At 49.0% G+C, this 27,188-nt stretch overlaps 1 protein-coding gene across 1 annotated transcript in view; it reads left to right on the top strand.

Annotated features, from left to right (window-relative positions):
• Positions 1-27,188, top strand: part of Khc (kinesin heavy chain) — a 103,098-nt gene that overhangs the window by 36,322 nt on the left and 39,588 nt on the right. The window contains exon 2 of the mRNA XM_037429305.2: positions 11,576-11,663. Within this exon, the coding sequence (XP_037285202.1) occupies positions 11,576-11,663 (88 nt within the window). The remainder of the gene's footprint in view (positions 1-11,575; positions 11,664-27,188) is intronic.

Below are 27,188 nucleotides of genomic sequence, written 5' to 3'. Positions count from 1 at the left end.
GAGCGTGATTGAGCGTGGCGCTCCTCGGCAATTAGTATCCCTCCGCGAGTGACGTCTTCGACGGAGCATGTACTACATATACACACGATGTATACGCGCGCGGGACCATTAGCGGAGTGGTCCGTGTGCGCTAATCAGATCTATATTCTATACCTTGAAGCCGATTTTTGATTGATGGAAGTCGAGCAATGGCGCGTGCATGCGACATGTATACAGCGCATGTATCTTTTTTTTTCGCCGCTGCGTCGGAAGTATATACATTTTTCATCGAAAGCTCCGTTGGCGGTCTCGATTGCACGCAGCCTGGATTAACCGCATGTCTCGTCGTGCGTGTTCTTGGCACTCGCGCTCGCAATCGAGGGCGCACGGCGTTCCCAGCGTTGCCACCGGCTGTTTTCGGCCGACGCGTTGTTCTTTCGGTGGATATTCTGAAATCGGCGATTGCAACGGATATGGTGGTTGTCTTTTCGTTTTAGTGTACGCTTACTCTCGCAGGTGCAGAGGGGAGTACTACTGCAAGAGCTGAACAACTGTATTACTATCGCCTGTTTTTTTTTTTTTTTAATGCATTGACGCAATTGCATTAAGACGAACGTCATATCAATAAAAAAAAAGAAGGATAATGCGCTCTGTTACCTAAATTAGCACTCATATTTCCCTGTATACGCATCCCGGTTGCCCCAAGAAACTTTGCTAAGGTCGGTGCTATCGAGTTATCGAAGAGTGATGCAACATGGGCAAAGAACTCATCTCTAGCTCTTAATTAGCTCAGGTTGTGCAACGAACCGCGATCATTAATGTAGGGATGATTGGCTGAACTCCCGATTAATAGACCGTGCTGTGTTCCTAAGCGATCCCTCCGCATCTATGCTATTCTGATTGCAGTCCCGAACGATAACATTTATCCTGTATTCCGTGGCGCGCACGGTTCTTCTTCTAGCTCTTGTTTGCCTATTCACTGGCACACACCCAATATGAGGCTCTCTAAAGACGGCTGGTGCATGCGCTGTGCTTCCTCCTCCAGTACGCAGTGCGCGCACCGCTGGAGTTCCAACGAGAGAGTCCAAGTTTCTCGAGAGCCTGTGTGTATAGTTCTAACCGCGTCCCTGGCTGCTTCTCTTAAGGGGCGTAAAAGAGGGCGGCGGTGGCTTCTATTTCCGGTCTCGCGGTCGCTCTATAGCCTTCGTCTGCGTGCGCCCAGGCCCTCGCTAAGAAGGCCATCAGCTGTGGGGCCCCGACTCCTTTAAAAGGTTCCTGCCCCCGGGGCTCTACTACTGCTGCTGCTGTTCCCGGATTGTTGTCGCTCCCTGTCAACCCTTCTCCCTCTTGAACTTGCCCCTTTTAGAAGCTCTCCGTTTGGGCCGCGGGCTCGTGTCTGTGTGTGTGTGTATGTGCGCGTGACCCTCGATGCTGTGTTAGTCGCAGCTGCTGAAGCTTACCTTAATCGCCTCTTGCACTTCCTCAATTTTCGTTCATGTCAGCTTCCTTCAAGTCACTCGCCGTCTGTACTGGTCTCTTTACGTTGCTCTATGGTTTTCTTCGTGAGAGAAGTGTGCGTGCGTGCGTGTGTGTGTGCGTGTGTGTGTGTGTGTGTGTGTGTGTGTGTGTGTGTGTGTGTGTGTGTGTGTGTGTGTGTGTGTGTGTGTGTGTGTGTTTCGTTCGTTCGTTCGTTTCTTCGTCCGGAACTCGTTATCTGGAATCTCCAAGGGGAACACGAGGCCTATGCAGCGAAACGCGTTGCTGCGTGTGGAAAGAAACTCGCCCGCCGCTCGGAGTGCGGGCCGCGCTTTTCGATTACTTTGTTTTGCGGTGCTTACTTCATTTCTCGGTCATCCGCCGAGGCTATTTCGAGATTCGCATGCGCTCTCGTCTGCCGAGCTTCCCTCGTCGTCTGTACGCTATTACCGGAAGGCGGCCCTTGACGGGAATTCCCTCGTTTTCAGGTAGGAATATGATGTTCCCAAAAACAGATCTTTCTTTCTTTCTTTCTTTCTTTCTTCCTTTCTTTCTTTCTTTCTTTCTTTCTTTCTTTCTTTCTTTATCTTTCTTTCTTTCTTTTTGCACAGTGAACATTGCCGCCTTCATTGCGTATAAATAAGGGAATATAGCAATGCTCTTATTGTGAAGAATGGAAGAAATGCATGTTGTAGGACTTGCTCCACAAACGCTCTCTCTCACACGCACACACACACGCACGCACACACACACACACACACACACACACACACACGCACGCACACACGCACGCACGCACACACACGCACGCACGCACGCACGCACACACACACACACACACACACACACGCACGCACGCACACACACACACACACACACACACACACACACACACACACACACACACACACACACACACACACACACCTAAAATAGCGTTAACCTAAAGTCTCAAAGCCAAGTGCTAGATATATATTTCATAGGCAGCATCAGAAGGGCTGGGGGTAAGAGAGTGTTGATGCTTGGAATTGAAGCCACAAGATTCTCCATGAATTTTGAAAATTCCCGAAGAATAGGCGTTTGTGACTTCAATATTGCGCTCTGTATACCACAAGCTTGTTGGCTTTCTTATTACGCATAGTGTACGTTTTCTTCCAATTGTTTTTTTCGCGTTTCATAAAACGTGTAAAGTATCCCGCCGCCGTGCGTTGTCGTTCACATGTATTGACCTATCGCGAACGGTAAAGTTACGAACTCCATATCGAAAGGAATCGATAGCGATGGGAATCATCCATATGCGTTTTACGCGGGCTCATCAGACTCCAGACGTGCGCCTCAGCCGTCGTTTTCGAACGCGACCGGTGGGTTTTTTCCTCTTACTACCCGAGGATAGGCTTTCGACTACGTGCAGTTGGGCACGCGTTGCACTGCGGTGCATACGTAGTACACGTGTTCGCGTGCGTGTGCCGACCGCACTTCTGCACAGACTCTGCGGGATGAGCTTCCGGCTTGTGCAGTCTGTGGGAACTTTCCGCGCGCGCTTCTTTACATACATGTAGCTTTCCCTCTCTCTCTATCTCTCCTTGTGCTCACGCAGATTTCCTGTCCGCACTGTGGCTTCGTAGCTCTTTGTCGTACCATGAGTGTGTGCATGTCGCTGCCGACTGGGTTGTGCCCAGTGCGCTGGCTCCGAGGCGAAACGTTCCACCAGAGCAAACTTAATTGGAACGAACGATTCGGTTTCGCTACAGATGTGTATGCGGGCAGGCAGAAGCAACGAGGTCGTGCTGATCGGCCGTACAAACTGCAATCTGTAATGCAGTGACTGGAAGACCGACTCTATCTTAGAAGAACTGGGAATGCGACGATAAACGGTATTTATGTGTAGTAGTAGTGGGATTTTCCTAAACCTTGACTGCGCCACTAATGTTTGCTGACTGAAAGGAAAGCAAGAACATGGGTAAGGCATGGGTCAAGTTACAACGTCGCTGAAGGCATATATGATTTTTTTTTTGTCTCGCAAAACCATAAGGATTATTTATCTGCCGAGGCACGCACTCTTTCTCACCATTTAACGAACCATGCATTTTTAATTCTGTGAAGATTATTACACTCGAATACCAATGAAAACAAGTTATTTGACCAGCACTTTGTTGTAGGTCGGCTAACAGTAATACGAACACTGCACTCCAGTCAATGGCGTAGCCAGGGTGTTGCACACCTAGCTCGTGTCCCCTCTCTCACCCGAATTTTTTTTCCTTCGTGGCACAGAGAGCGAAAAAGAAACATTTTAAGGAGGTGCCTCCCTCCCTCCTAAATCGAGGTGGTGCCCCTTCCCCCCTCACCTCAAAAAGAATTTCTGCCTACAGCCCTGGGTGAAGCCATGCATGTGTCAAAAACTCACTGTGTTGGGTGTGCTGACGCGTCGTTTGGCCATTTCACAGCTTGTCGCGGGTAATTTGAAATTGACACACCACTGCTCCGCCAGTGGAGTCTATATTATTCTCTCGCATTGTACTGATACTTTAGGTGCTTGTTTAAATATATGCATTCATTTTTTTATCCATAACAGCAGTGAGCTTGGTTCCTACTGAAGAGTATTTTAATTGGCAGCTCTTTCGATTCAGTCAACCAATCGATGGATCGATCATCCTAGTACATTTTAGAAATGATGCATTCTCCAGAAAATCTTCAGCCGCCGAACGTGGTTGTATTGCAGGCTTCATGCAGAGTCACTGTCGTATGTAAAAATTAATCGCTTGTTCTTTCGGACTTTAGTTCTTCAGACAAACAGTTACGGAATCCCCTGTGTCTGTCCTCTGTTTACATACGGTGACGATTACGGCTAGGTGAGTCGTCGTGCATGTGTTCCTGACGCGTCGTGTCGCATGTCGCAAGTCTTTGAAACATTGCCGGAATGAATATCATGATGGTGACCTTGCGTCTTTGATCTAAAGGAGAAAGATACGGCCAGGGTGGGGTAAAAATCTTGAGTAATAGCTTGTGTTGCGGATACACTGCTACACCGTGCACGTTTTTTACTTTAAAATTGTTATGTATTTATTTTTCGCGAATCCTTCGTCGTTTCGTAGTTTTTTTTTCTGGTATTTTAAGAAAGGACCCGCCGTGGTGGATGAGTGCGCCTTCGATCAACGTCGTTCTGACACTCGTGTGCTGGAGTAGATGAACAGCGCCCTGCGAGACAGCCACGGGCAAAATAATAACGATAGTAACAAAATAAACGGGGCGAGAGAGGTCCTACGATGAGCCGGCAATTGGGTGCCGCGGTCATCGCTTCTTCCGGCATGGCCGCATTGTCGTCTCCCCCGCTGCTGCTTTCTGCAGCTATACGGGCGCCCACAGACGGCTCGGTTGGCAATGCAGGGCGGAGTCCTCGCCCCGCTGCGCGCCCTTCATGAGTTGCGTGAACGTCTTTGGCCATCCAGGACGCCGCTTCAAAAAAAGGTTGCGCAACCTGTTTACGCGGTTTTCTTCGTGCGTGATGCTGTCGGCGCGGTAGGTTATAGACCCCCCCCCGGCCCACGCGCGGATGATCGTGCGCCTGCGTTATTATAGCGGCTTGCCCGGTGCATCACATCTAAGGGCGTGTGCACACAAGGTGTGGCACGTTTGCGGGTATGCGTCCTTCACCTTCACGGCGCGCGCTCCTTTGACGCGTGCCGCGGCGTTCGTTCTATCGAGGCTGACCCTGGATGATATATCGAACACGGAGTTTAGTACTTGGCGCATACCGAAGAGTTCGGGATTTTTTTTTTGTCTGTGTATAAGTTCACTTAACGGGAGCCTGTTTAGTTTGTCGAGACGACCCACTTCGACCTCGTTTATACGTATGTTCTTTATATATAAGTCGGAAGTCTCAGTCAGCCCTGGCTGGTTGACCGCCTAGACGCTTGCTCGTACCGGCCCGCTCACTTTTTTTTTTCGTGCAAACTACTTTATTGAATTGACGAAAACGCAGTTACAGCACGTTACGTGGTTTTTATTGCGTCTGTATCCGAGCTCGTTCGCTGAATATCGGCCTGACGAAGTAGTAGCTCTCGAGAAAAAGAACACCTTTAAGTCACTTGTCGAGTTCTGGTGGCACCATGGAGTATGTGGACGCCACTGAGATCTGTATAACACAAACTTAAATGCCCAGACGTTTCCTGTGGCCTGAAGAGAGTATACCCTCTCGTGCATGGGCGATCCAATTTTAATTTGCGCTCCGCTTAACCGGCGGCTGTGCGACATGACGAAAAAAAAAGTTTTGATGTTTTCTGTGAAATGACATGCGGGTTTCAGTCTTCTTTACGAGCGGGGTTAGCGTGAAGAACCCGTGTCGGCCAACCTATATAGACCGCCGGTGATTTCCGTAAAAATAAAAAAAAAAAGCGGAGCAGACGATAATGCTCAATTCAACAAGAATCGCGCTTAATTTCAACGTCGGATCGCTCACGTGACTCTTCATATGGCCCATACAGTGTGCACACCGTATATACGCTGTAGCAGTCCCACATGCCCGAATTGCGCGGATATTGAAATGCCTTTTTCGCGCAGGCATACACAGGCATACTGTGGCTAATACGCCGTATACCGTGGTGATGCTGCTAGTGGGTGGAATAGGCTATATAAAGCCCGAGGCCGTGCGTGTTGTGGCATCGTGCGCTTCGTCGCCGTCTGTTCCGCGGTACACGACAACCGAATAAAATGTCGCCGCGGCGTTCACGGCGACCATCGTGAACTTACCCCCGTATTCTAGAACGTCCCTTCTTCACTCAACGCTTCACCTTCACTTGAGAAAGCCGATGGGAGGGAGCGCCGCCTGTAGGCATGGCAAGTCACTGCGTATCAGCGATAATCTGCTGCGATTCTCGAGTAGCGCAGCGTCATTTTCAGCCGAGCGGTGGCGCAGTTCTCAACTCTGTCAAGTGAAGGCTGGAAGTCGACTCGAGGGGCGTTTGTGAATACGGGGGTTAGAATGGCGGCGTATACGGCGCTTCCCGTTTGCATAACCTCGAACCCCGCGACGTCGATCGCCCTCGCAGACGAGCGATTGGCACCGAGTGGTGCCCTATTGCGTATGCCGAACGCGCGTATAAACCCGTTCCGCGAACGGTTCTCGCGCGTGCTCCCCCATCCGTTTTTTTTTTTTTTTTGTTCTAGGAAAGGTGGCGTATTCGCCGTTCCTCGTCTCGTTTTGCTGATTAAGTTTTAACAGAACGACGATGTAACAAATGCTCCAGAGAGGAATCACTTTTACCGTAGAGTAACATCAGCCCGTTCTTTGATACTGAACGGGCACTCGATGCGAAAAAAAGGAATAATAAGAACACGGGGGTGAGGGGCAAGAACAGCAAAAGACGATTGGTGACGCCGCCTCTGAAGTTGTTAGTTCATGCGTTGGCTCGTATTCTGACGTCATATAGACTTCTGCGGCGCATATATAGTCGGCATTCGAGCACGACAACCGCTATACCCGTGTGGTCTATAGTGGTCGTGGTGCTCGACTGCTGGCCCGAAGGTCGCGGGTTCGGTTACAGCAATGGCCGCCAGCACTTTCAATGCAGGCGGAAATGCCAGAGGCTGTGCTATGAGAGTGCACCTTGAAGAACCCCACTGCGTCGAGTTCACCGGAGCCCTCTGCTATACGGTGTCCCTCGTAAATATGTATATACATCGTGGTTTCGTCGTGGAACACCCAAGATATTATTATTATTATTATTATTATTATTATTATTATTATTATTATTATTATTATTATTATTATTATTATTAATATTATTATTATTATTATTATTATTATTATTATTATTATTATTATTATTATTATTATTATTATTATTATTATTAATCCCCGTCGCGTCACACTTTCGCATTGACAGCGTGGTCTATTGGGGTGGAATTAAAAAAAAGTTGTCTAATTTCGCTCGCTGTATTTCTTGATAACCACCTGGAAACGCGGCGTTTATGAAACTAGATTGGCAATGACGGTTTGTCGTTGTTATCTGGCTGAATTAGGCTCCGTGGTGCTTTGTCTTGCACTTTTTTGTTTCCTCGTTTTCTTTGCTAACACGAAATAATAATAACGGGTGCGACGTTGGCCTTGCATGCCTTCCGTTAGCGCCTTGCTTAATTAAACACCATGCCCGAATGGGAGCGGGAAAAAAGAGGAGGCGGCCGGCTACTCGAGACCGTTGCTGCTGTTTCCTTGTGTGACCATATTTGTTGTGTACAGCGAGCTGCGTGCCTTCACAGGCGTTCCGTGGAATCACAAGCCACGGACAGTTTGTGAAACGTGGACTGTGTAATTTCTTTATTACAATAGGACACATACATATACACACTAAGACGCTCACGCGCAACGCGCCCTATACTGGGAGGAAAAAGAGAACCGCATGAAATCGAAACTCTACTCACATCGCATAACATCCTTGCCCCCCCCCCCCCCCAATTTGTCTAAGTGAGATGTCTACACGACAAAGATATTCCAAAAGGACTTGTTTTTGGGCTAGTTGGTGCATACTTGGTGCAGAAGACAGAGGCGCAAAAAAACATAACGTGAAGCAGGAAGAGCAGGAGAGAAGACAGACAGAAAGGCGCTGTTCTGTCTTCTCTCCTACTCTTCCTGCTCCACGTTACGATTTTTTTTTTTTTTGCGCCTCAGTCTTCTGCACCATGTCTATACGACACCGTGGTGGTGCAGTGCTTGCGGTGATCGTCTGCAGACCCGGGTCGCCGGATTGAACCCCGGCCACGGCGGCTGCGTTTCCGATGGTGGCGAAAAGGCACGAGACCCCCGTACTTAGATTTAGGGGCATCGTTAAGGAATCCCAATAGGGCCGAAATATCCGGAGCCCTCCCCCATAAGGCGTCTCTCAGTATCATATCGTGGTTTTGGGGACGTTAAATCTCGACTGTTATTAAAGTGTAACGTATGCATTGTTACAATGATGAGGCTGACGCACTCTTATTGGAAGGCAATACATTCACCGTACATAGAAGGGTAACATGTTGTGATGATGACGATTTCAAGTGTGTTGTCGGTTAGTTCTGCAACTAAAAAAAAAAAAAAGCCCACTAGAAGTTAAAGAAAAAGTTTTGTTTCAGCGTGTAAAGAGTATACTGTGTCGTCGTAAGAATTTACTGCTGGCCCGTTTATTATTTATACGCAATCCTCATTTTCACATATTTTGCTTATAGTTGTAGCAAAAGAAAAAAGGACGGGGATGCGTGACACTTGCATACGCGCCGCCTGAGCTGCGGCAGTTGCAACGCTCGTTTAATTAATTGGGTTATTTGTATTGCGCGTGTGTGCTACGGTAAATGGGACACGTTAAATGAGGGCTCGTGTGCAAGTGTTTCTATAATGCATTCACCCCACTTACGTGAAATTAGGTTCAGTAATCGTAGCTGAGAAAAAGGGGAAGGTGCAAAAAAGTAAAATTGTTGTGCATCAGAAAGGTATACTACGGAGTGTAAGCAGCTATGCTGCGCAGTTTTTATTTTCCTTTTTCTTATATCTGTTTTTCAATCTGATAGTGTGTGTGCAAACAACGTGTGGCGCGCTGGTTAGAAAATTGCGAGGCTTCTCACGCGCTGTTGTATTGATATTACCGCCCGAGCGCTCCATACAGACGCGGTTAACCAGCAGAGCCGAAACGTGAGGCCTCGCTGTTTATCGTTGGTTATCGGACGCCCGGTTCAGTGCATGCAGTCTTAATTATTGGTTACGGGATCCAGAAATATTTATTGGTGTCCGCCGCTCGTGCTTATCCCTCCTGATTTTAGTGGATCAGGGATGAGTATAGTGGGGTCGAATAATTTCTGTGGACCATATATATATATATGTATAGCAGTTTGTTTGTTTTTTCGCACACAGGACAAGCGAATTTTCGGTTTCGACTAGCCATGAATAGTCTCGCCGTGCAGAAATTCGACATACGATATCCACCAATAAGTGGAACGAGACACCGCTTTGAGCTTCGGCGACTATTGGCTTAGGTGCCATATAAAGCCTCTATGGGTGCGCCTGAATCGGCATTGCTCCTTTTGCACACGCACATGAATCAGCTCAGACCCGCCAGCTCTCCCAGGCTGGGGCGATAAAGGTGGCAGTTTTAGCCTGGTACATCCTGCTTGTGTCGAGATAATAGCCGGCGTCTTATCTACGCGCTCTCTTCATGACGCCGCTATCGCCGACGCAAGGCCGACGCTGTCGGTTTAAAGATCTTTCTTTTTAGATAAGAGGTTGACCCCACACAGTACATCACTGAAACGCGCGAGCTTACCAGCGTGCCTTCCCTCCTATGAATTCTCAGTCGGAGATGATGTTGGTTCCTTGCTTAGCATTTAAGTTGTGCCTGGAGTGCATACGCTTGGAGGTCTTGTTTGTGGTGTTCCTGTTGTTTATATGTAGAAAAAGAAGTTGATAGACTGGCAAATTAGCAGAGAGAGAGAGAGAGGGAATCTATTGAAGTACAGGTAATTCTGCTGGTGTGTATGTAGACACATGCACTTAAAAACAAAACAAAAGAACAAAGAAAGAGAGTACGTCACTCTTTTCGGCAAATTCAGAGTGGCCACCTATATACGACTGCATATGATAGTTTACATACATAAACTCTCGTTAGGGTTCCACTACTCCCCTATGAAAATGTCATCTGCTTAGAAGGTTCACATTTCTCTTTGCCGGCAGTCATTTATGGGGTGAAGGGAGTCGTATATGGGATCACTCAGAACTTACAGCAAAATAAAAAATGAACTATTTCTATTAAAAGTGCACGTGATACAAAGGATACAGAAATTTACGCTGATCTCCCTCCCTTCCTCCACATCCTAAATTTTCCCTGAAGACTGTGCAGCGCCGGATTAAAAGAAAATCTGTATCTGCATAGGTGATGCAGGAATCTCGCTTTTCATTGAGAGTCAAACAAGCTGTCCATTAGTGCTATGTTCAAGGGAAGAAAGAAAAGTGTACATTCTCCAAAATGCGAGTGGTATACGCATGAGGTCAGTCGGCAAGCCGCCTCTTTTGAATTGGAGCATAGCCTTAAAACTCGGTGTCTTCCTAAATAGAGTACGGGGCTTGCTTTTCTCGGTCGATCGCTATCGGGAATGTTTTTGCTTCTAGAAGCACGTGACGTGTAATGACCCGTGCAACGCCTCACTGGAGCAGCGCGCGTGGTATGTGTATTCCCGCTCGGCGGCTTTGCCAAACCATGCATGCAAAGCGCTGTCCTCAAGAAACCGATTCATGAAGTGTACGGTCCCGGGGAAAACGCTTTCTCTCTCTCTCTCTTTTTTTTTTTCTCGGCAAATTCTATCATCACTTGGGGCACGCAACCGCCGCTCTTGCGGTGCCACGAGCTGCCTGCTGCCCGTGTCTTTTCGAGGGGAGTCATTTATATGCGCGCAGGAAAGTGGGGAAGGAGGGGCGACGTTCGATGTTTCCCATGGGCTATTGTTTGGCCGTAAAAGTGTCTGTACCGGAAGTCTGGGCGGAACTTCCAGCTCTGCTCGATGCGTCCGTTTCTCGCTTCCTCCATTCCCCGGCGATTTTCTTTTTTTTTTTTTTTCGCGTCGTTAACCGTTCGCAATGTTTCACTTTTTGGTCCCTACGTCGTTTGCCGCAGTGAGACGTTGAAGACTCGCTTCTTGCTGAGTACAGCAGCACGCCTCAACAAGCCACCGAATGCTAGGTCAACAGATATTTGATGTTACTGCGTCAGATGTCCGACATCACTTTGGCGTTTGATGTCGAGCGCTATCGTCACGCCTCGCCTATCGAATTTTTCATTAGCGCGATAAGTAATGTAAATGGTCGGCGATTTTCTTATGTTTATAGCGTGTGTTTGTGTGTGTATGTGTGTGCTCGGCAAAGGGGTGGTGCGATCGGCTGAAAACAGTGGGCACGCTTGACGTACGCGACTTTTGTTATAAGCAAGTATCTGGTATTGCGTAAAGTGTGCCTATATATATATATATATATATATGTGTATATATATATATATATATATATATATATATATATATATATATATGTATGTATGTATGTATGTATGTCTACAGGACTGGAACTGAACTTTGTCTTTTTTTTTTTCATCACACCGTTGTTATGCAGGGCAAGGTGTACGTGTATGACAAGGTGTTCAAGCCGAACGCCACGCAAGAGAAGGTCTACAACGAGGCAGCCAAGGCCATCGTCAAAGGTGTGTTGCGTGTGATTTGGCCCGTTTCCTACGTTGCTTCGTCTACTTTTCCCGCTTTTTTTTTCCTTAGCCATTTTCATACTTACTTGAAACGAATAAGTTTGAGCTGGAGGTGCAACGATGATTGTTGCAGTTCTGTGAAATGGTGGGAACATATCGCTTAACCTCGCTGGCACCGGTGACAAAGGGAGCGATTATGCGGTGTCAAAAAAAAAGAAAACAATGATGACGTGTTAAAAAGAAAGAAAAAAAATACAACTGCGTACACGGGGAACGGAAGCGATTGCCCAAACCAGCGAAGTCGTTTCTCCAGCTGTGGCAGCTGCCGACGATTGTTGCGTCGAAAACTGGCCGCCTGCCTCCCTGGGCTGTATTATTAGCGCTGTTGCTCTGAAAGGGACACGCTTCGTAAGGTGCATGACGTTTGAAACCGAGAGAGAGGGGGCTTGTGTCCCTCTTTTGAAGGGAGGTATAGAGATCTGACGTTGAGAACAGACGCTGAACTAGTGGAGCCCATTGCAGAAGCGCAAAGTTGTCGAATGTGAAGAAGTGACTATGAAAATTACAAAGAGTCGAGGGAAAAGAAAATGAGCGTCGATTAAAAGTAGCTAACACGAGAAACACGTTTTATAGTGGCCTGTAATTAAGTACTTATAGTTACTTCGACAGCATGCATGAGCCGCTACTAGCCAGCGTTCCTCGTTATTTGTAAACAGTGCTGACCCTATGCGGTTAAAGGTGGTAAGCCGTGTTTAATCGCATTTAATGAATTTGTTGTGTATATCGCACTTAATCGTATTCAATTGACGGCTCCATGGCGGCTGGCCACAAGGTCTTGGTCGGCTTCACGCTGAGCCTTTCACATAAGTCATTACCGCCCCCCGCCCCCTCCCCAAACTGCCCTTCCTTAAGGTGTTAAAGAAAAGAGGGGGGCGGGGGAAGTGGCACACCCAAGTAGTACAAAGCGTCGGAGTAGCCGCTGTCGCGTCGCCCTTCATTCGGCTCTGTACGGTCGGTGCGATAGATGCGCGTCGTTGCTAGCGTTTCGAGGACATCCGGCGCTGTTTCTTCTCCGAATTTGGTGAAAGGGGCCGCGGTACGTCGCTTCTTCGTGCTGGTTACTTGAAACCTCCTCCGTGGGGTCAGTGGAAAAATGGTTTATTATTCTGCGTACCGCAGTCCCTACTCGTAGTCACAGTAGGCGCGTGGCTCGACGGGCAAAAGTTCTTTTACATGCTTCTTAAAAAAAAAAAAAAACGTGGATTCGTTGTGCAACGGCAAGTTGTTCGGCCTGTCAAACACGGGGGGCGTATCCTGGGCATGCGGTCACGGCTCACGTATGCCGTCACTATAGTGTGAAGCGCGCAAAAGCTTTGTAAGCAACTGCATTGCATGCGATGGAATGACGCTATTGTTAAAGCAGCCGATATTGCTGGTGGTGTATGAATAAGTATACGGTAGACAGCCTAGGAAGTCCCCCTAGCAAAGTCATGCTGATTAGGTGAGGAATCACCGTGGACATCGTGATATATACCACACGGCAGAGAATCACGATTAAAAACTATATATAGAGATTGACCTTAAGTTTTAAGACAATTTCTATTAGATGTATTGTCATTATAATTCATTTGTAAGCGAAATTTATTATTAATTGATTTAAATTCGCTTTTTAGCCTCGATGCTCTTTCTCGGAGTCCTTCCAGCGAACTCCGTGTATACTATACTAGATTTGCAGCCGACCCACTCGGCACTTCCCGCCTGCACTCGCGAGTGTTTTGTACTCTGATGTATAGCTGTGAAAGCAGTGCATTTCTGTGTAACCAAGTATGCGGCGAGCGGACTATAGCTACAGCGGCGCTGTTCCTCTACAAGCAAATGAAACAGCGCAATTAAATCAGCCGTCGCTTGTCATACTGACGAGGCCTGTGCTTGTGCGAGTCTTGCGAGGAGACGGTCTAAACTCTTTACATTGGCCCGACTTGGACGTGCACGTTGGGACGTGGCTTTCAATTTTTTTTCCCCCTTAGTGGAGGAGGCTGAAGGTCGACTAATGAAACGTCGCGCCAGCTATAGCGTATTGAATACGAGAGCGGCGCTAATTAATCAAACCTCTCGAGGCGACTTCCTGCATCCGGAGAAGCGTGGATGGGCCTGCGCTCTTGGTCGACGTACTGTGCACCCCTTGTCGGGCGCATCGAGTGCCCTAGCGCCCTGCCGCGGTGGTCTAGTGGTTAAGGCACTCGGTTGATGACCCGCAGGTCGCGGGTTCGAATCCCGGCTGCGGCGGCTGCATTTCCGATGGAGGCGGAAATGTTGTAGGCCCGTGTACTCAGATTTGGGTGCACGTTAAAGAAACCCAGGTGGTCGAGATTTCCGGAGCCCTCCACCACGGCGTCTCTCATAATCATATAGTGGTGTTGGGACGTTAAACCCCGCATATCAATCAAATCGAGTGCCCTAGCAAGGCGCGCCGTGTGTTCGATTGGACTCTCACCGAAGCATACACAAAGGAGAACGACTAAAGACGAAGCGTTAAGAAGATTGCAAGGTATCGCGCGTAAAGTCCAGGCTGCGAGCGAGTTTTGGGCCGTTGTTCGGGAACGTGGTATGATTGACGTCCCGAAATTAACAGCTGGAAGAACCTGTGAACATTAAGTGGAAGACGGCGGTGCACTGAGTACGAAGTTGGGTGGCTTCTCGCCCGTTGTGCTTTTCTGATTGGCTGCGCCCTGCGGCTCAGTTCTGTATTGCCATGCAAGCCTTATATGGTGTATAGTTTGCTTCTTTTTCTTCCCCCTTTTTCCCCCCTTTTTTGAGGCGTGTCTGTGTAGTTTTTCTTCGGTCACACGCAGAAACTTCTTTTTCACTCCGTCACTTTACCATTTGCTCGGCGGCAACGGTCTTCATGTAAAGCTTCGCTTGGATACCCTGTGCAGGAATCGTCGCCTTGTCGACCATGACTGTGTAAGCTGTCCGTGCGATTCGTTATTGCAGCCTTATAGCATCGTTTCTCGGGTATAGTCGGGGGGGGGGGGGGTCGAGTTTTGCGTGTGTGTGTGTGTGTGTGTGTGTGTGTGTGTGTGTGTGTGTGTGTGTGTGTGTGTGTGTGTGTGTGTGTGTGTGTGTGTGTGTGTGTGTGCGTGTGCGCGCGCGAGTCCTGACTATAGCCGCGTATATAACTCTTTAAAAAGACACGTGAACACTCTTTGGAAATCACTTTACTTGGCAATTCGGGACCCGCGGAAAAAAAGCCACGCAAAGTATTTTTCTTCTAGTTTAGGCGGTGAATGCTACGTATTTAGAGTAGATGGTGAACAGTTCATTACAGTCATCGGGCACCAGGGCCACTTTGTGGAAGCGTCCATCGCGCCTTTATCGGGCGGTGGAACCTACCTCATCTTATCGGGTAATGCGGAGTTTGAAAGGACTCATGCACTTTACGTATATGTCTGAAATAGCGTTTATGCGAAGGTCACGTCGTGGATGCACGCATTCATTTTGGATACACGGCACGGCGAATGAGTCTCTAATCTTGGCGACTGTGTGCATCTGTCGTTCCCGTCTTTCTTCTGCTTTTGCTCGACCTTATTATTCGTCCTCGTCACGTCCGTGCGACGACGGCGAATAATTTTCTTTCACGCTCGTTGCAGGTGGACGGTGCATTTAGCGACGCCGTGTCCCTCGTCTCGCATCCTTACGGCTGCACAGAACTGCAAAGCGTGCAGTATATGCGAATCCAACTCAAGTCCTGTCCGCCTTCTCAAGGTTCCAGTTGCGTCTCTGCCGCTTATTTATGTACAGCCGCGGCCACGTCTGTATAGAGCGCGCGAGGAGCCGGTTTCCGCTCTGCGAGGTGAAACCTCGAGGCAGCTTCGGGCTCTGATTCGGTCAGCCTGCTGACAGCTATAGGCCGCACATGCTTCTGATACAGCAGTGGCCGCGGCTGTATACGCTGAATGCGGCTGCAGCCTCTAGCTAGCTCATCATTCGCCTTATGTAGTTCAGCAACTCGCCTCATCTTATTTAGGGGCTTAATCGACTCTCTGACTTCTTCACATTGCGTTGGTGTTTGAGTGTCTGGCTGCTGTGTCACTCGTAAGTTCTACCCGATGAGGTTAATATGTAGTAGTAGTAGTAGTAGTAGTAGTAGTAGTAGTAGTAGTAGTAGTAGTAGTAGTAGTAGTAGTAGCAGTAGTAGTAGTAGTATTTTTATTTACAGTAAGCCGGATACAGAGCTCACTGCAGGGGCAAAGGGCTAAAGGCGAACAGCCTGACAAAGGCCCTTGTCCCTCCGCAGTCCGTGACAGTGCAAAGCTTAGACATCAGCACTGACAAACAATATATATATTCAATACATTGGTTTCAAGCAACCTGAAATTGTAAACACAAAATTCAAACATAAATAGCATAAGAAGTTTACATAACACATTTTAAGAATTAGAGGTCACTCTCGTTAAAATTCTCGTTAAATTAATGTCGCATCAGAACCTCCCTTACTCAAGAAGGGGGGGGGGGGGTGAGGCTGCATATCGCGGTTACTTATTCTTCATCTGTAACACATGCTATAGGCGTTGCATGAATTACGTAGATGCCGTAACCAAAGCCTGGGTTGCCGACGCAACGCTCGTTCGGCTCGATGATGACAGTTCTGGACAGGCAGGCCATTTGCTTTCGGCTGAGCGATTACAGCGCGAGCTACGGAGCCTTCTTGTGGCGACGTGTCCTCGATAGCGCGCGGCGGTGGGCGTGGCTGAATCTCGCGCTGCTGCGCGGAAGCGAATCGGGGGACGTTTGGTCACGACTTGTGCTTCTGCAGCAGCAGCGCTTAAGTTGCGAAAGTGCTTTTCCGCTCTCTGCTACCGGCGTCGAGCTGTGGGCGTGTAACGTGGCTGCCCTTAATTGCCCGGACACTTCAGACGAACGCAGGTTTGGCAGCAGAGCAGGTCCTGCAGGGTGGGCATTCTGCTTCGAGAGCGCATTTCTCGCGCGGAGTGTACATGTGTCTGCGAAGTGTTAAAAGATGAATGGAAGCCGGTGCGGTCGAAAAGCGAAGTTTTTCAAGTCGCACGTTCAACAAGCGTTGTTTGTCGTCGGTGAACAGCCTGCCAAGAAAGCGCGTGAGGACATGCTGTCGCCGTTGCGTGTACGTAGTAAGATTTACCGACTATATAGGAACCAAGCATGATTCAGATAAACGTTTACGCCGTGGCCTTGTAAATTGAGTGGTTCAATCGGAAACATTGTATTTTAATGTATATTAGTAAACTGCCCTTCTAGACAACAAAGCTGTTCTTTTCTCGCGAGGACGATTCGTAAGGCATCAGAAACGTGAGGACAAAACGCAAGTGACTAAAAGCGTCACCTCGAAGTCCTTGCGCCATTATAGACCGCAAGTAAGGTATTCCATTTTGACAGCGTCCGCCCGGTTCTGGCAGCGTTAAACTTTAATCGGCAGGTATATGCACAAGAGTGTATTCGAAAAAAAAGACACACAAAAAAAGACACACAGGTTTAAGTACATGTTTCGAGAAATTTCAATTAGTCGATACGACACAAACACGAAAGTATATACTATACCATTACATTGAATCTCGTGGCGTCTTATTATAACTTAGCATGTGGCGGCGATATATGCTCGAATCTAACTAATTAATAGAATCGTCAACTTGATTGTCTCGCGCATTATTGAAGTAACTAGTTCCAAATTACGTGAATAGCTGTTAGATAAATATTTATCTGCGTGAAGATGCGCACGATCGATTGTCCCGCGTATTTTTTTTTTTTTTCAACTTCGGAACGAAGCGAAGCTTCAAATTTTGCACGCCTCTTCGCCGCTGTGTGTTTCGAATCCTTATATTACCTATCACCTGCCGAGATGGGTGTTAAATGCGTGTGCCGCGAGAGCCTTTACATATACGACGACAGAACGTGTTGAAATACCTTTTAATGAAATAGTCTCTTTGCTCGTCCAGTTCATGCGAATGCACAGTCCACCCAATGTAGCTCTCCTTACAATTCGTCCACAGCTTAGTTTTAATCTTTCTCCTGGTGATTTTTTGAATATTTTCATTTCATTTTTGTTTTTCATTTATTGAAGCCTTAAGGGCCCGGATGCATTACATAAGGCGGTGCACTGTAGCATTAGAAGTACGCTACAGTGCACCGACATACTTAGAGTATCCTTTTCTCATTTTTTTTTTGCGTTCTCTTCATTTCGTTTTCTGTGTACGTGCTCTCGTTGCGTTTCATATGGGGGGCTATGTTTTTGTTCCTCTCGCTTTCTCAGTGGGCCAATCCTCTTACTTTGCTTTGAATGCCTTTGTGTATACTATATACGTATATCCGGAGCCGCATTGGGTATTAGTCAGTGGGCGGCCGCGGCGACGGCTTGCGTGTCGCTTAGCGCGGAACAAAAGAGAGACATCGGCCGCGGGACAGCTGTTGCCGAGGTGGGACGCTGCGGCAGCTATAGCAGCGTTGTCCGGGCGCTACGCCACCTCTGCAGCGCATCACGCCAAGGTTGGGTCGCTTTCGCTTCGACGCTGACGCAGCTACACTCTAAAAAGAGAGCGAGTAAAAAGGGTGTCTTTTTGTCCCACAACAACAATCGTCGTCTATATTGCGTTCCATCCTTGCGCTATCGCCCCGCGCCCGGTACATTCCGGTCACGATGGACATGCCCATTTATCAGGGTTACATTGCATTCTCGATAGCAAAGTGGCCAGCGCCGAGTTTTCGAGAAAGGAAGCGCACGCAAGTCTGATGACGATTATTGTTGTGAGACAAGAATACACCCTTTTTACTCGATATTTTTTAGAGTGAATAGCTAGGATACACCGAGCCCCATACGCTCGGTATATCCATTTTGTTAGACGGCGGCGGCAACGTATGCGGCCAGGTTGGTCCTATCGAGCGCCGCTGACCCGCTGCCCCGCGAGCCGACGGCGGCCGTGTTCGGGGTCACCGACAAGAGAGGCAGTAAAAACGCCGAGGTCGCGCTGGGTTCTCGCAAAGCACGCAGACAAACGAGCGACTCCCGCGGCGAGGCGGACTCGAAAAAGGATTCCTTTCTTCTCGCCAGCGATGCTTGCGGAGTTTCGTTTTCGTTCGGGTACCGAGGAAATTATTTATTTTTAGCGAGCGGCGAAATTTGTTATACGCCCGACGTGCTTTTGCCAGAGAGGTATGCAGAGCTCAGTTGAAACAGGCGAACTCTTCCTCGAATAATGTATGTGAAGAAAAAAACGGCTTGCCATCGTTGCAGTTGGCGCCGCGATCGCCGACTGTGTGCACATCTCATGGCGAGGAAAGAACTCGCTTGGAGACGCTGCAGGAGGTGTATATACGGCGCCGTGTGCGTATACCGTTAACGTATAGCGCACCTCTCGCGACGCTATTGACGCGGTTGAAATGTACCACCCGGTGGATTGTTCCCACGCACAGCTATATATATATATATATATATATATATATATATATATATATATATATAGTCTGACCTTCGCAAATTCGTCATGCATGTACCCCTATTTCATTCTGAGAAGTGGCTAAGATCTGCTAATATAGGTGCACAGAATCGCAAGCGGTGCTTTTGGGTTAGCACATGCGGACGTACAGAGAGGCACGCGTCGCGTGGCAAATAATGGGATCCCATATTGCGCTTTCGGTGTTCCCGCCCATAGCCCCCCCCCCCCCCCCCCCCAACTTTCCACGGAGAGAAAATATAGTACTTATTTCTGAAGAGTGTGCGCGTTGAATATGAAGGAGTTTGCCGATTCACGAACCCGACTGTGCGTTCCCTTCTAAAGAAATTCGCAGTTTCAAGATGCACCCTATAAGGTGCTTCCAGCATATGAAACGCTGTTGAGTTGCACGTTGCAAAACAATGCTGTCGATGAATTAAAGGAATACAATGCGCGACTCAAAGATATTGCTCGTGGTAAGCCATGCACAGATGACTTGCATGGTTCACAAATATGTGGAGGGCTTTTGACGCATTTCTCTCGCTCTCTCTCTTTGAATGCACGCAGCGTTGTTTGCAGCAAATAGCAGTGTCAGCTGCGAAGGCTTGATATGTTCTTCGTTATGGGCCTCAACGTATACAGAAGAGTGTTGTTAAACTTTTTGAGGTAGCATACGTTCGTTCCACGTTATAGTCTCCTGCCTGCTATATGCACAACTGCGTGGCTCTGTACTTACACAAGTTGACTTATTTTAAGCTCCTGAAAACTCAGAGGTGGTATGACATGACGTATAGGAGTAGAATGCATGAGAACTTAGCGCAAATGACAGTATAGCAGTGATGACGTATGATTTCACCTTGAAATATTCACTCCGGTAGTGAACTTAGGCCCGCACACATTAATTTAGTAACGTTAGTATTATCCGTATTTGGGGAATAATACGATCGCTAAAAGCGGCAAAAATGTGTATGTTTCTTTGCCACGCTGACGACCTGCATACATGCATTTCCAGCGATTGTGTTTTTGTTGCTTGCAGTGCGAAGGACGGAAAACTGACACTTGTGATAAAGTGCTGCTGCCTTTTGCTTCTGACGTGCAGTTGTTTCGCTTGCGAAATCCTTCTCCCTGCGAGCAGTTTTTTTTTCTTTTTCTTTTTTCGTGCAGTGCACGACAGCCTTGGCAGGATTGCCTGCCGTGCACTGCACTTGCGGTCCATTTGGCAGATTGAGCACAATGCCGGTGCAGCGCTTGATGCCGAGCTAATGGATCTTTCTCCCCTCGTTCATCGGCGAACGTCGTTGCGCATTTATTTATGCGGGCGTCGCACGGCCTTCGGAGGAAAACGCGCGTCCATCAATCCGGACCCAAGAACTTTCGTCCTCGCACGCGGCACGCTTTTTTTACCGCAGTCAGCGGTGTGTGCCCGTCTGACCCGACCTGAAAGCTTTGCTTCGATGTCATCTTGACTTGCAACCTTTTGCGAAAAAATGAATCGTTACCAACTTGACCAATTCTCGATACTATACTCTTTGAAAAGCATTGTGGCGACCAAAACGGGTGTTTGTCCGCGCCAGATCCAGGTTTCGCGCGCGCCGTGTTTCGCTCTTAAATAAAAAAAACAGAATGTGTTTATTCTGATTTGATTGATTGGTTTAGTTAGCCTTTTTTTTTCTATAGGGGTACGTTAATGCTACCGAACGTGATAGCCCGAGTAGAGAGATGTGTATTTTAATTGGAATGCTTGCCCTGTGGCTCACACAATGTATGTAATAGAGACTGGTTTACGCGACTTATACATCAAAAGTATATATGCGTGTTACCCCTTTATAGAGCCACGAATCGTAGCCCGGTGGCATTCTTTAGATGAATGCCCACTATTTGCAGGCATCGCCGAATTCGTATGACATGCCCATATAAGAGTTACTTGGCCGTAGTAGCCACGGATGCGACTCGTCTCTTGTGGGGCGAGTGGGTTTAGGCAGGCGGATAGATGACGAAGAGAGCTATCTTGATACGGTAAAAAAAGTACTAACCCATATATTTATGAAATGCTGATGTGACAGGTTCACGAGCTTCGAGCAACATGGAAGTTAGGGGCGTGAGGCTTGAACGCACAGAGAAATCGTTCGACATCGCTATAGCGCCGATGTTCGGACAAGTGGACATGCCGTCTTCGTCGGGGCAGTGTCGTTCGCTAATGGCGATTCGGTCTCGTAACATTCTCTGTAGGCGGTCGATTGCGTATCAATGCGAAACACTGCGGACCGCGCTCATCGTGGGCACAAACGGCCCCGTCACACCTTCCTCGTGTGATGCGCGGTCGTCGCCTATTCTTTTCCGTTTCGCCGCATGTGAGCCCTTCGCGTGTGCATGCGATTGAGGAACTGCTCCGTCCCGACGATGATGGACTCTCCGTGACCGCATGCCGCTGCAGCGGTCGGCCTATACAGATGATATGGCCGGCGCGGAGAAAAGAGGCTGTTGCGGTCGTTGAAGTGGAGCACGCCCCTGTATCACACAATCTGCATCCACGTCCTCATCACTTATTACACCATGCAGCGTTTTCGCTCGCATGCATCGGCTTATACATATCGCGGCGAGCTTCGCGTAATTGGATGCTGAAGAGGCTTCAGCACGCAGTTTTCAGCGGGACGCGCTGTGTGTGTGTTTGTAGGGTATCAGCGTCTCGTAATGGGCCGATTATTTTCCCACGTGAGGCGCCATTATATTCAGGGGCCTGTTTCCGGGATTGGCGGTCTTCAAAGACCATCGCCTATTATCTTTTATTTCTGTTGTACGGTATAGGCACGAGCCTGTGTATACAGCAAATGATGCCAATCGGGGCCGCGCGTGCATTTCTTTCGAACAGTTGTTCTCTATTCGTGTCTTGCTATGGTTGCGGCGTCATTTCTAAAATACTCGAGCGTCAGTGCGGTGCGTGGCACGCCGCTTCTGATCTTGTGGTATGCCATGTATAGCATATACTGCCATCCTGATAGATCGGAAATGTTCTCGTCATACGCCTCGAATCGGTGATCAATAAACGCGGTGACTGTGGTTATCGTCATTATTATTATTATTACAGCATATCGTTATTCATCATCTCGTCCCACGTGCTCAGTGTATGACTGATTGTCCACTCTATTGTCATTGGAAGGCCATCTGCTGCTTCGCTTTTCTAATGATCATGAGATTGTACCGAGGGAAGCGTGGGTCCGCTTTGTGGCGAGCGTGCGCGAGAGGTGAGCAAGGTAAGGGCGTGGTGGAGTGTCCGACCACGCATAAAGAAAAAGAAAAAGTGGGCCATTCTGAGATGTGCACACACAGTTCGATATAGTGTACGCCGTTTCCCTCGAGAGCTGGCCGCCTCGTCCGCGCAAGACAAAAAAAAAAAAAAAAAGGATCGCGTATACGTTGGTTCCTTCAAGCGCATTGCGGAGTTCGAAAAATCCGTTAAGCGGGCAGTCGTGGCTGCGCTTGCGTTCGATTTTTCCGTGTTGTTTCATGCGCCGTCGTTCTGACTCACGGAAAACACGGCGTTGGAAATCGCAGAACGTGCGCGGGTGGGTGGACGTGCGTGCGTATAGCTGCAGCTTGGGCCGTTTTCCAAGCTGTGCAGCAGCAGCGGCGGCGGCAGTAGTTCGTCGGGGCTGCTGCAACGTCCGTTCCCTCCGACTTCGCCGCTTCGCAGTCAAACCGTTCGGTGCGCTGCTGCTGCGTTGTGTGTGCGGCGCCCGTCGACTCGGCTGACTGAACGTGTCGACGCCAGCAGCGTGCGTTCCCTTCGTGATCGAAAAATCGAAGCCGCGTGGTCTACGGATGGTTGTTAAGCGAGCACGCAGAAGGAGAGAAGGAAAAAGCATCGCGCGGGGCTCTCGTCGCGGACCGTTCCAGAACGTTATTTTTCAGACCGTTTCTTCCTCTACCGCGCCTCGTTCTTCCTTTCTCTCTCTCTCTCTTTCTGCGGCCTGGCGCATATTCACCAAGGACGGTTGAGCTGTACACCCTCGGCGACAATGTGTGGCTGCCAGAACGGCAGGATTCGTAGCAAGTTCTCGTACTACGTGCGTGACGCCGGCAGGCAGAAAAATGTGTTGAGCACTCGCTGTCATGGTAATAGCGGCTCTCACTAAACATTCCCAGGTTCATATGCACATATTGGCGTTAATAACCTGCCCGTATGGGTCATGTACTGCCCCATATAGGCAGATGAAATGAAGAAGTTTGCGTGTACAAAGTGGCAGCAGCAAGCGCAGGACCGAGTTGACTGGTGGAACATGGGAGATGCCTTTAATTGTCCTGTGTAGGCGTAGTCAGGCTGCTGCTGCTGATGATATCCCGTAAGTGGACCCATGGGGATGATCGACGCTCTAGCTGAGTTGGTGTAGAGTATCTCACATGTTATTCGAAGGTCGCAGGTTCGGCCACGGAAACTTATTTTTCGTCCACTCTCTTCACGTTTATGTTACAATTACTGCTAATAACATCTATAATTTCCTTCACGTCATTGTCTTTGAGGTCTCGTTAATACGGGGAGCAATACCGTGCTGCATAGGGATTGGAAAGGAAGGGGGGAGGCGTAAGGGGGCGGGCACGCGTGTTGAAGGGGGTACATGACGGGCAAGTACGCCTTTTCAACGATGCCGCACCGTGTTTTGGGCGTTGTGCTTAATTGTGCAAATGCGATTTCAGTTATATCAATTCTCGTGACTCTTGTGAATTCTCGTGACTTTCAGTGATAAAAATTCTCGTGATTCACTCCATCTTCCCATTGGAAACCCGGTTGGGATGCGAAGCAACAGCGTTGCGCACGGGTGCTGGCGTCACGGGTTGAACGGCGCTAAAGCGGGCTCTGCGGTGAGCGCTAGAAGATTCGTTTGAAGTGATGGCTGGCGCGTCAGGTTTATTGCGCGTGAACAGACAAGTCGGCGGTGTTGCGAGTGGTGATCGCGGTAGCGGCAGGTGATGCGGGTGAACGGACGAAGTAGCAGCTGTCGCTGCGGCGAGCGCGCGGCAAGCGAGGAAAGCGTGACGTCAGCGTGCGCTGCGAGGGGAGCGTGGCGTCAACGCGCAGATGCGGCGTGACCTACTTGGCACTACTCCAACACCTGCGGCGAAGGGGGCGCGTTGCGGCGCTTTTGTACGGACGTACGGAAGAACAGCGTTACACAGGCTATAGTCAAAGAGCTGCTTCGCATCTAAAGATGTTCAAAACTGCTATAAGAGAAAATGCGCCGGCAACGCGTCACATCGAATAACTGGACACCGGAGCGTTTCGTGAATGGACACGCGCACATGCGCTGTACTGCCAGCTTTGCGTTCACTCCTGGTGACACCGCGCACCGCCAACCGGGCGCCTCGTAAAATGTGCTAGCGGCGGCGATACGCTCGCAAACTGCCAATGCGACCTTTTTGCTTGATTGATTTAGTTGACGTTGGGGTCAGCCGCACGCCCCTGACCGCATGAATCGTAACTCCGGTGGACAGCAGCCGCGATGAAACTGCTGTTTTGGCTGCGTGGCGCTCGCCGAAGGTATCCGTGCGCTGTGATCCGCTCGGGCGTCGGGTCGGCCAGGGCCGCTCTCGGGCGTAATTACCTTTTTTTGGCAGATTTATCACTTTCTGCTTTATTCCAGTAGAGTGACTTGTTGAGCGAGTTGTTTCAGTCTTACGGTAGCTTTTAGCGAGAAATAAACTGCTTGTCCGTCTCTCGTGTTAGCTACCATAATTCTGCTTTATCGGCCGTTGTTCTTGGTGATTGACTGGCGTGGCGACAATTTCCGGGCGCGCAACGCGAGCACTGTTCCGGCTCGAGTGCAGCTAGAGATTTGTCTATCTGGTGTGGCGAAATGCCCTCGAATGCAGATAAATGTCTCTTCTAAAAGGTTCTTTGAGTTTAGAGTTTAAAAAGCGGGGCCCTCGTTACTGCGTCGGTCACGTGCGTATCTTTATTCGCGCATTTTGTCCAATGATTCTCATTTCGCTGGAGGCGAAATGGTAGAGGTCCACCCATGTACTGTGCTATCGCAGTGCACGTTGAAGAACACCGGAGGATCGAAATTCCAGGAGCCCTCCACTACGGCGTCCCTCATAATCGCATCTTGGTTTTGGGACGTAAAGCCTAACACAGACTATAAATTTTCCCGACGAGGCGAAGGACTCATATATTTCTCTGTCGTTTGGTTTCACGCTCTTTCCCGTTGGCGTATAAGGGTCATCACGCGACTTTAAGTTTTGCTGCGGCAATCATCGGGGCTATCGCTTTGCGTTTGTTTATTATGCGAGAGCTTCGGATTATGTATGGCAAAATAGGTGCACGCGTTTTAGAAATTCCGTGTATGTGTCAGCCGATGCTGCTTTAGTGTAGTCCATTCCTGCAAGCAGACAGCAGTTACCCGTGTACTTGGGATTGAGGGCGCACGTTAAGGACTACCCGATGGTCAACATTTCCCCATCCTTCCACTCGCAATCACATCGAGGTTTTGGAACTTCAACAATTATAATTACTTAATCAAATATACTCCTCCACATGGTCGAGATTACTCGCACACCCTCTAATATATATATATATATATATATATATATATATATATATATATATATATATATATATATATATATATATATATATATATATATATATATATATATATTAAAAATAAATTTTCTGTCTCAGTAGTATATGTAGTTGATGCATTTTCGAGGCATCAAAGCCAGTTAGGTGGTCAAGCGGCAGCGTGCTGCTTTGCGGTATGTAAATATTGTGAAAGTATTGTTTGATGATAGCTCGATAAGCAGTCGGACATACACGCCTTGTATTGACCTGGGCGTAAACATTTGGATGTGTAGCGGCGTCTGCAGCGCGCCGGTGCGCTATTGCGGGCCGTTATTACAAGGTCGCGTTCGCATGCGATACACATAACAGCGTATATATAGGCAGCTTGTTCTGTTTCGAGCGCAGCTGCGGTCCGCGCTGTCCACTTCGCGCAGGTGGCCGTTTCTGTCTCAAAACTCTCGCGTGCATTATGTGGCTGCATATAAAAGGAAATGCACGCGATGTGGGTGCGTTACCGGCAACGAATATCTGCGCGTCTTCAATTCTGTTGAGGTGGGATGTGGTTGATCGTTTAGGTGGGATTTAAACCCGCCAATGGTGTGGCATACAGGCAGTGCTGTGGCATGCCTGTATGCTGTATGTGAAGAGACAGAGTTAGAAATGCAAAGAAAAAAAAAACGCTCGTTTTGACGACTTTGTGATACCGGCTTGCCGCGTGTATCTTTAGAAGAGACACGTGAACTTCCTCTGGAGGTTGGACCGTCGAAATTAATTGTGTTTTACTGTGATGCCGGGCTTGTCTGGGAATCCCAGCACGTGCCACTGACCCCGTTTCGGCGCAGCGGGCGTTTCCGGCAGGGCCTTCCACCCGTTTTCGTCTTTCGCGGGCGCCAAGAAGGTTCTGTACACATGTTTGCACGCTAATGAGTGCGCCCAACGGACGGGCATTCGGGAAGCGGACACGGTCGCTGGCCCGTCCCGCACTGTCAATGGCGCTGACGAGCGGCCTTTGTGGCGACTCCGGAGCGAGCTGTGATGCGTGGATAGCTTTGCATTTGGCGCTGCATTGCGGTCTCTGCACTCGCGGTGCCGTCCCTTTGTTGGGACACCTCGTCTTTCTCTGCCGCGGCCGCATTGCAGTGCAGGGGAACTGCTGCGCGTTTGGTTGGGTCGCTATGGTGCATCGACCGCGGCGGCGTCGGGGCGTCGGGTTCCAGCCGCGCCCTTGGTCGGGACAGTCCGCGCCGCCGCCGGAGGCACGATCGATGTCGAAGGGGGGGGGGGGGGCAAAAGGGGTGGTGTAGTGTGCACCTTCGGCGGTATGTCCCACCGCTGTCTAGCTGCGTCCCTGGTGCTCTCCTTGCGTCTGCGCAAGTGCGTGTGCACTCAGGAATTCACACTGATGCGCCGATTGCGTGGGGGCGTGCTCCGACGATTGGGAGTGTAGCGTACTTAGTACGAAACAATCTTGGAAGTGTCCCATATCTGTCGGCAGGATTTTTATAG

The sequence above is a fragment of the Rhipicephalus microplus genome, chromosome 1, assembly GCF_043290135.1.
Source record: "Rhipicephalus microplus isolate Deutch F79 chromosome 1, USDA_Rmic, whole genome shotgun sequence".
Classification (NCBI taxonomy): domain Eukaryota; kingdom Metazoa; phylum Arthropoda; class Arachnida; order Ixodida; family Ixodidae; genus Rhipicephalus; species Rhipicephalus microplus.
The sequence above is the reverse complement of the archived record's forward strand: the minus strand, read 5'-3'. Positions and strand labels throughout refer to the sequence as shown.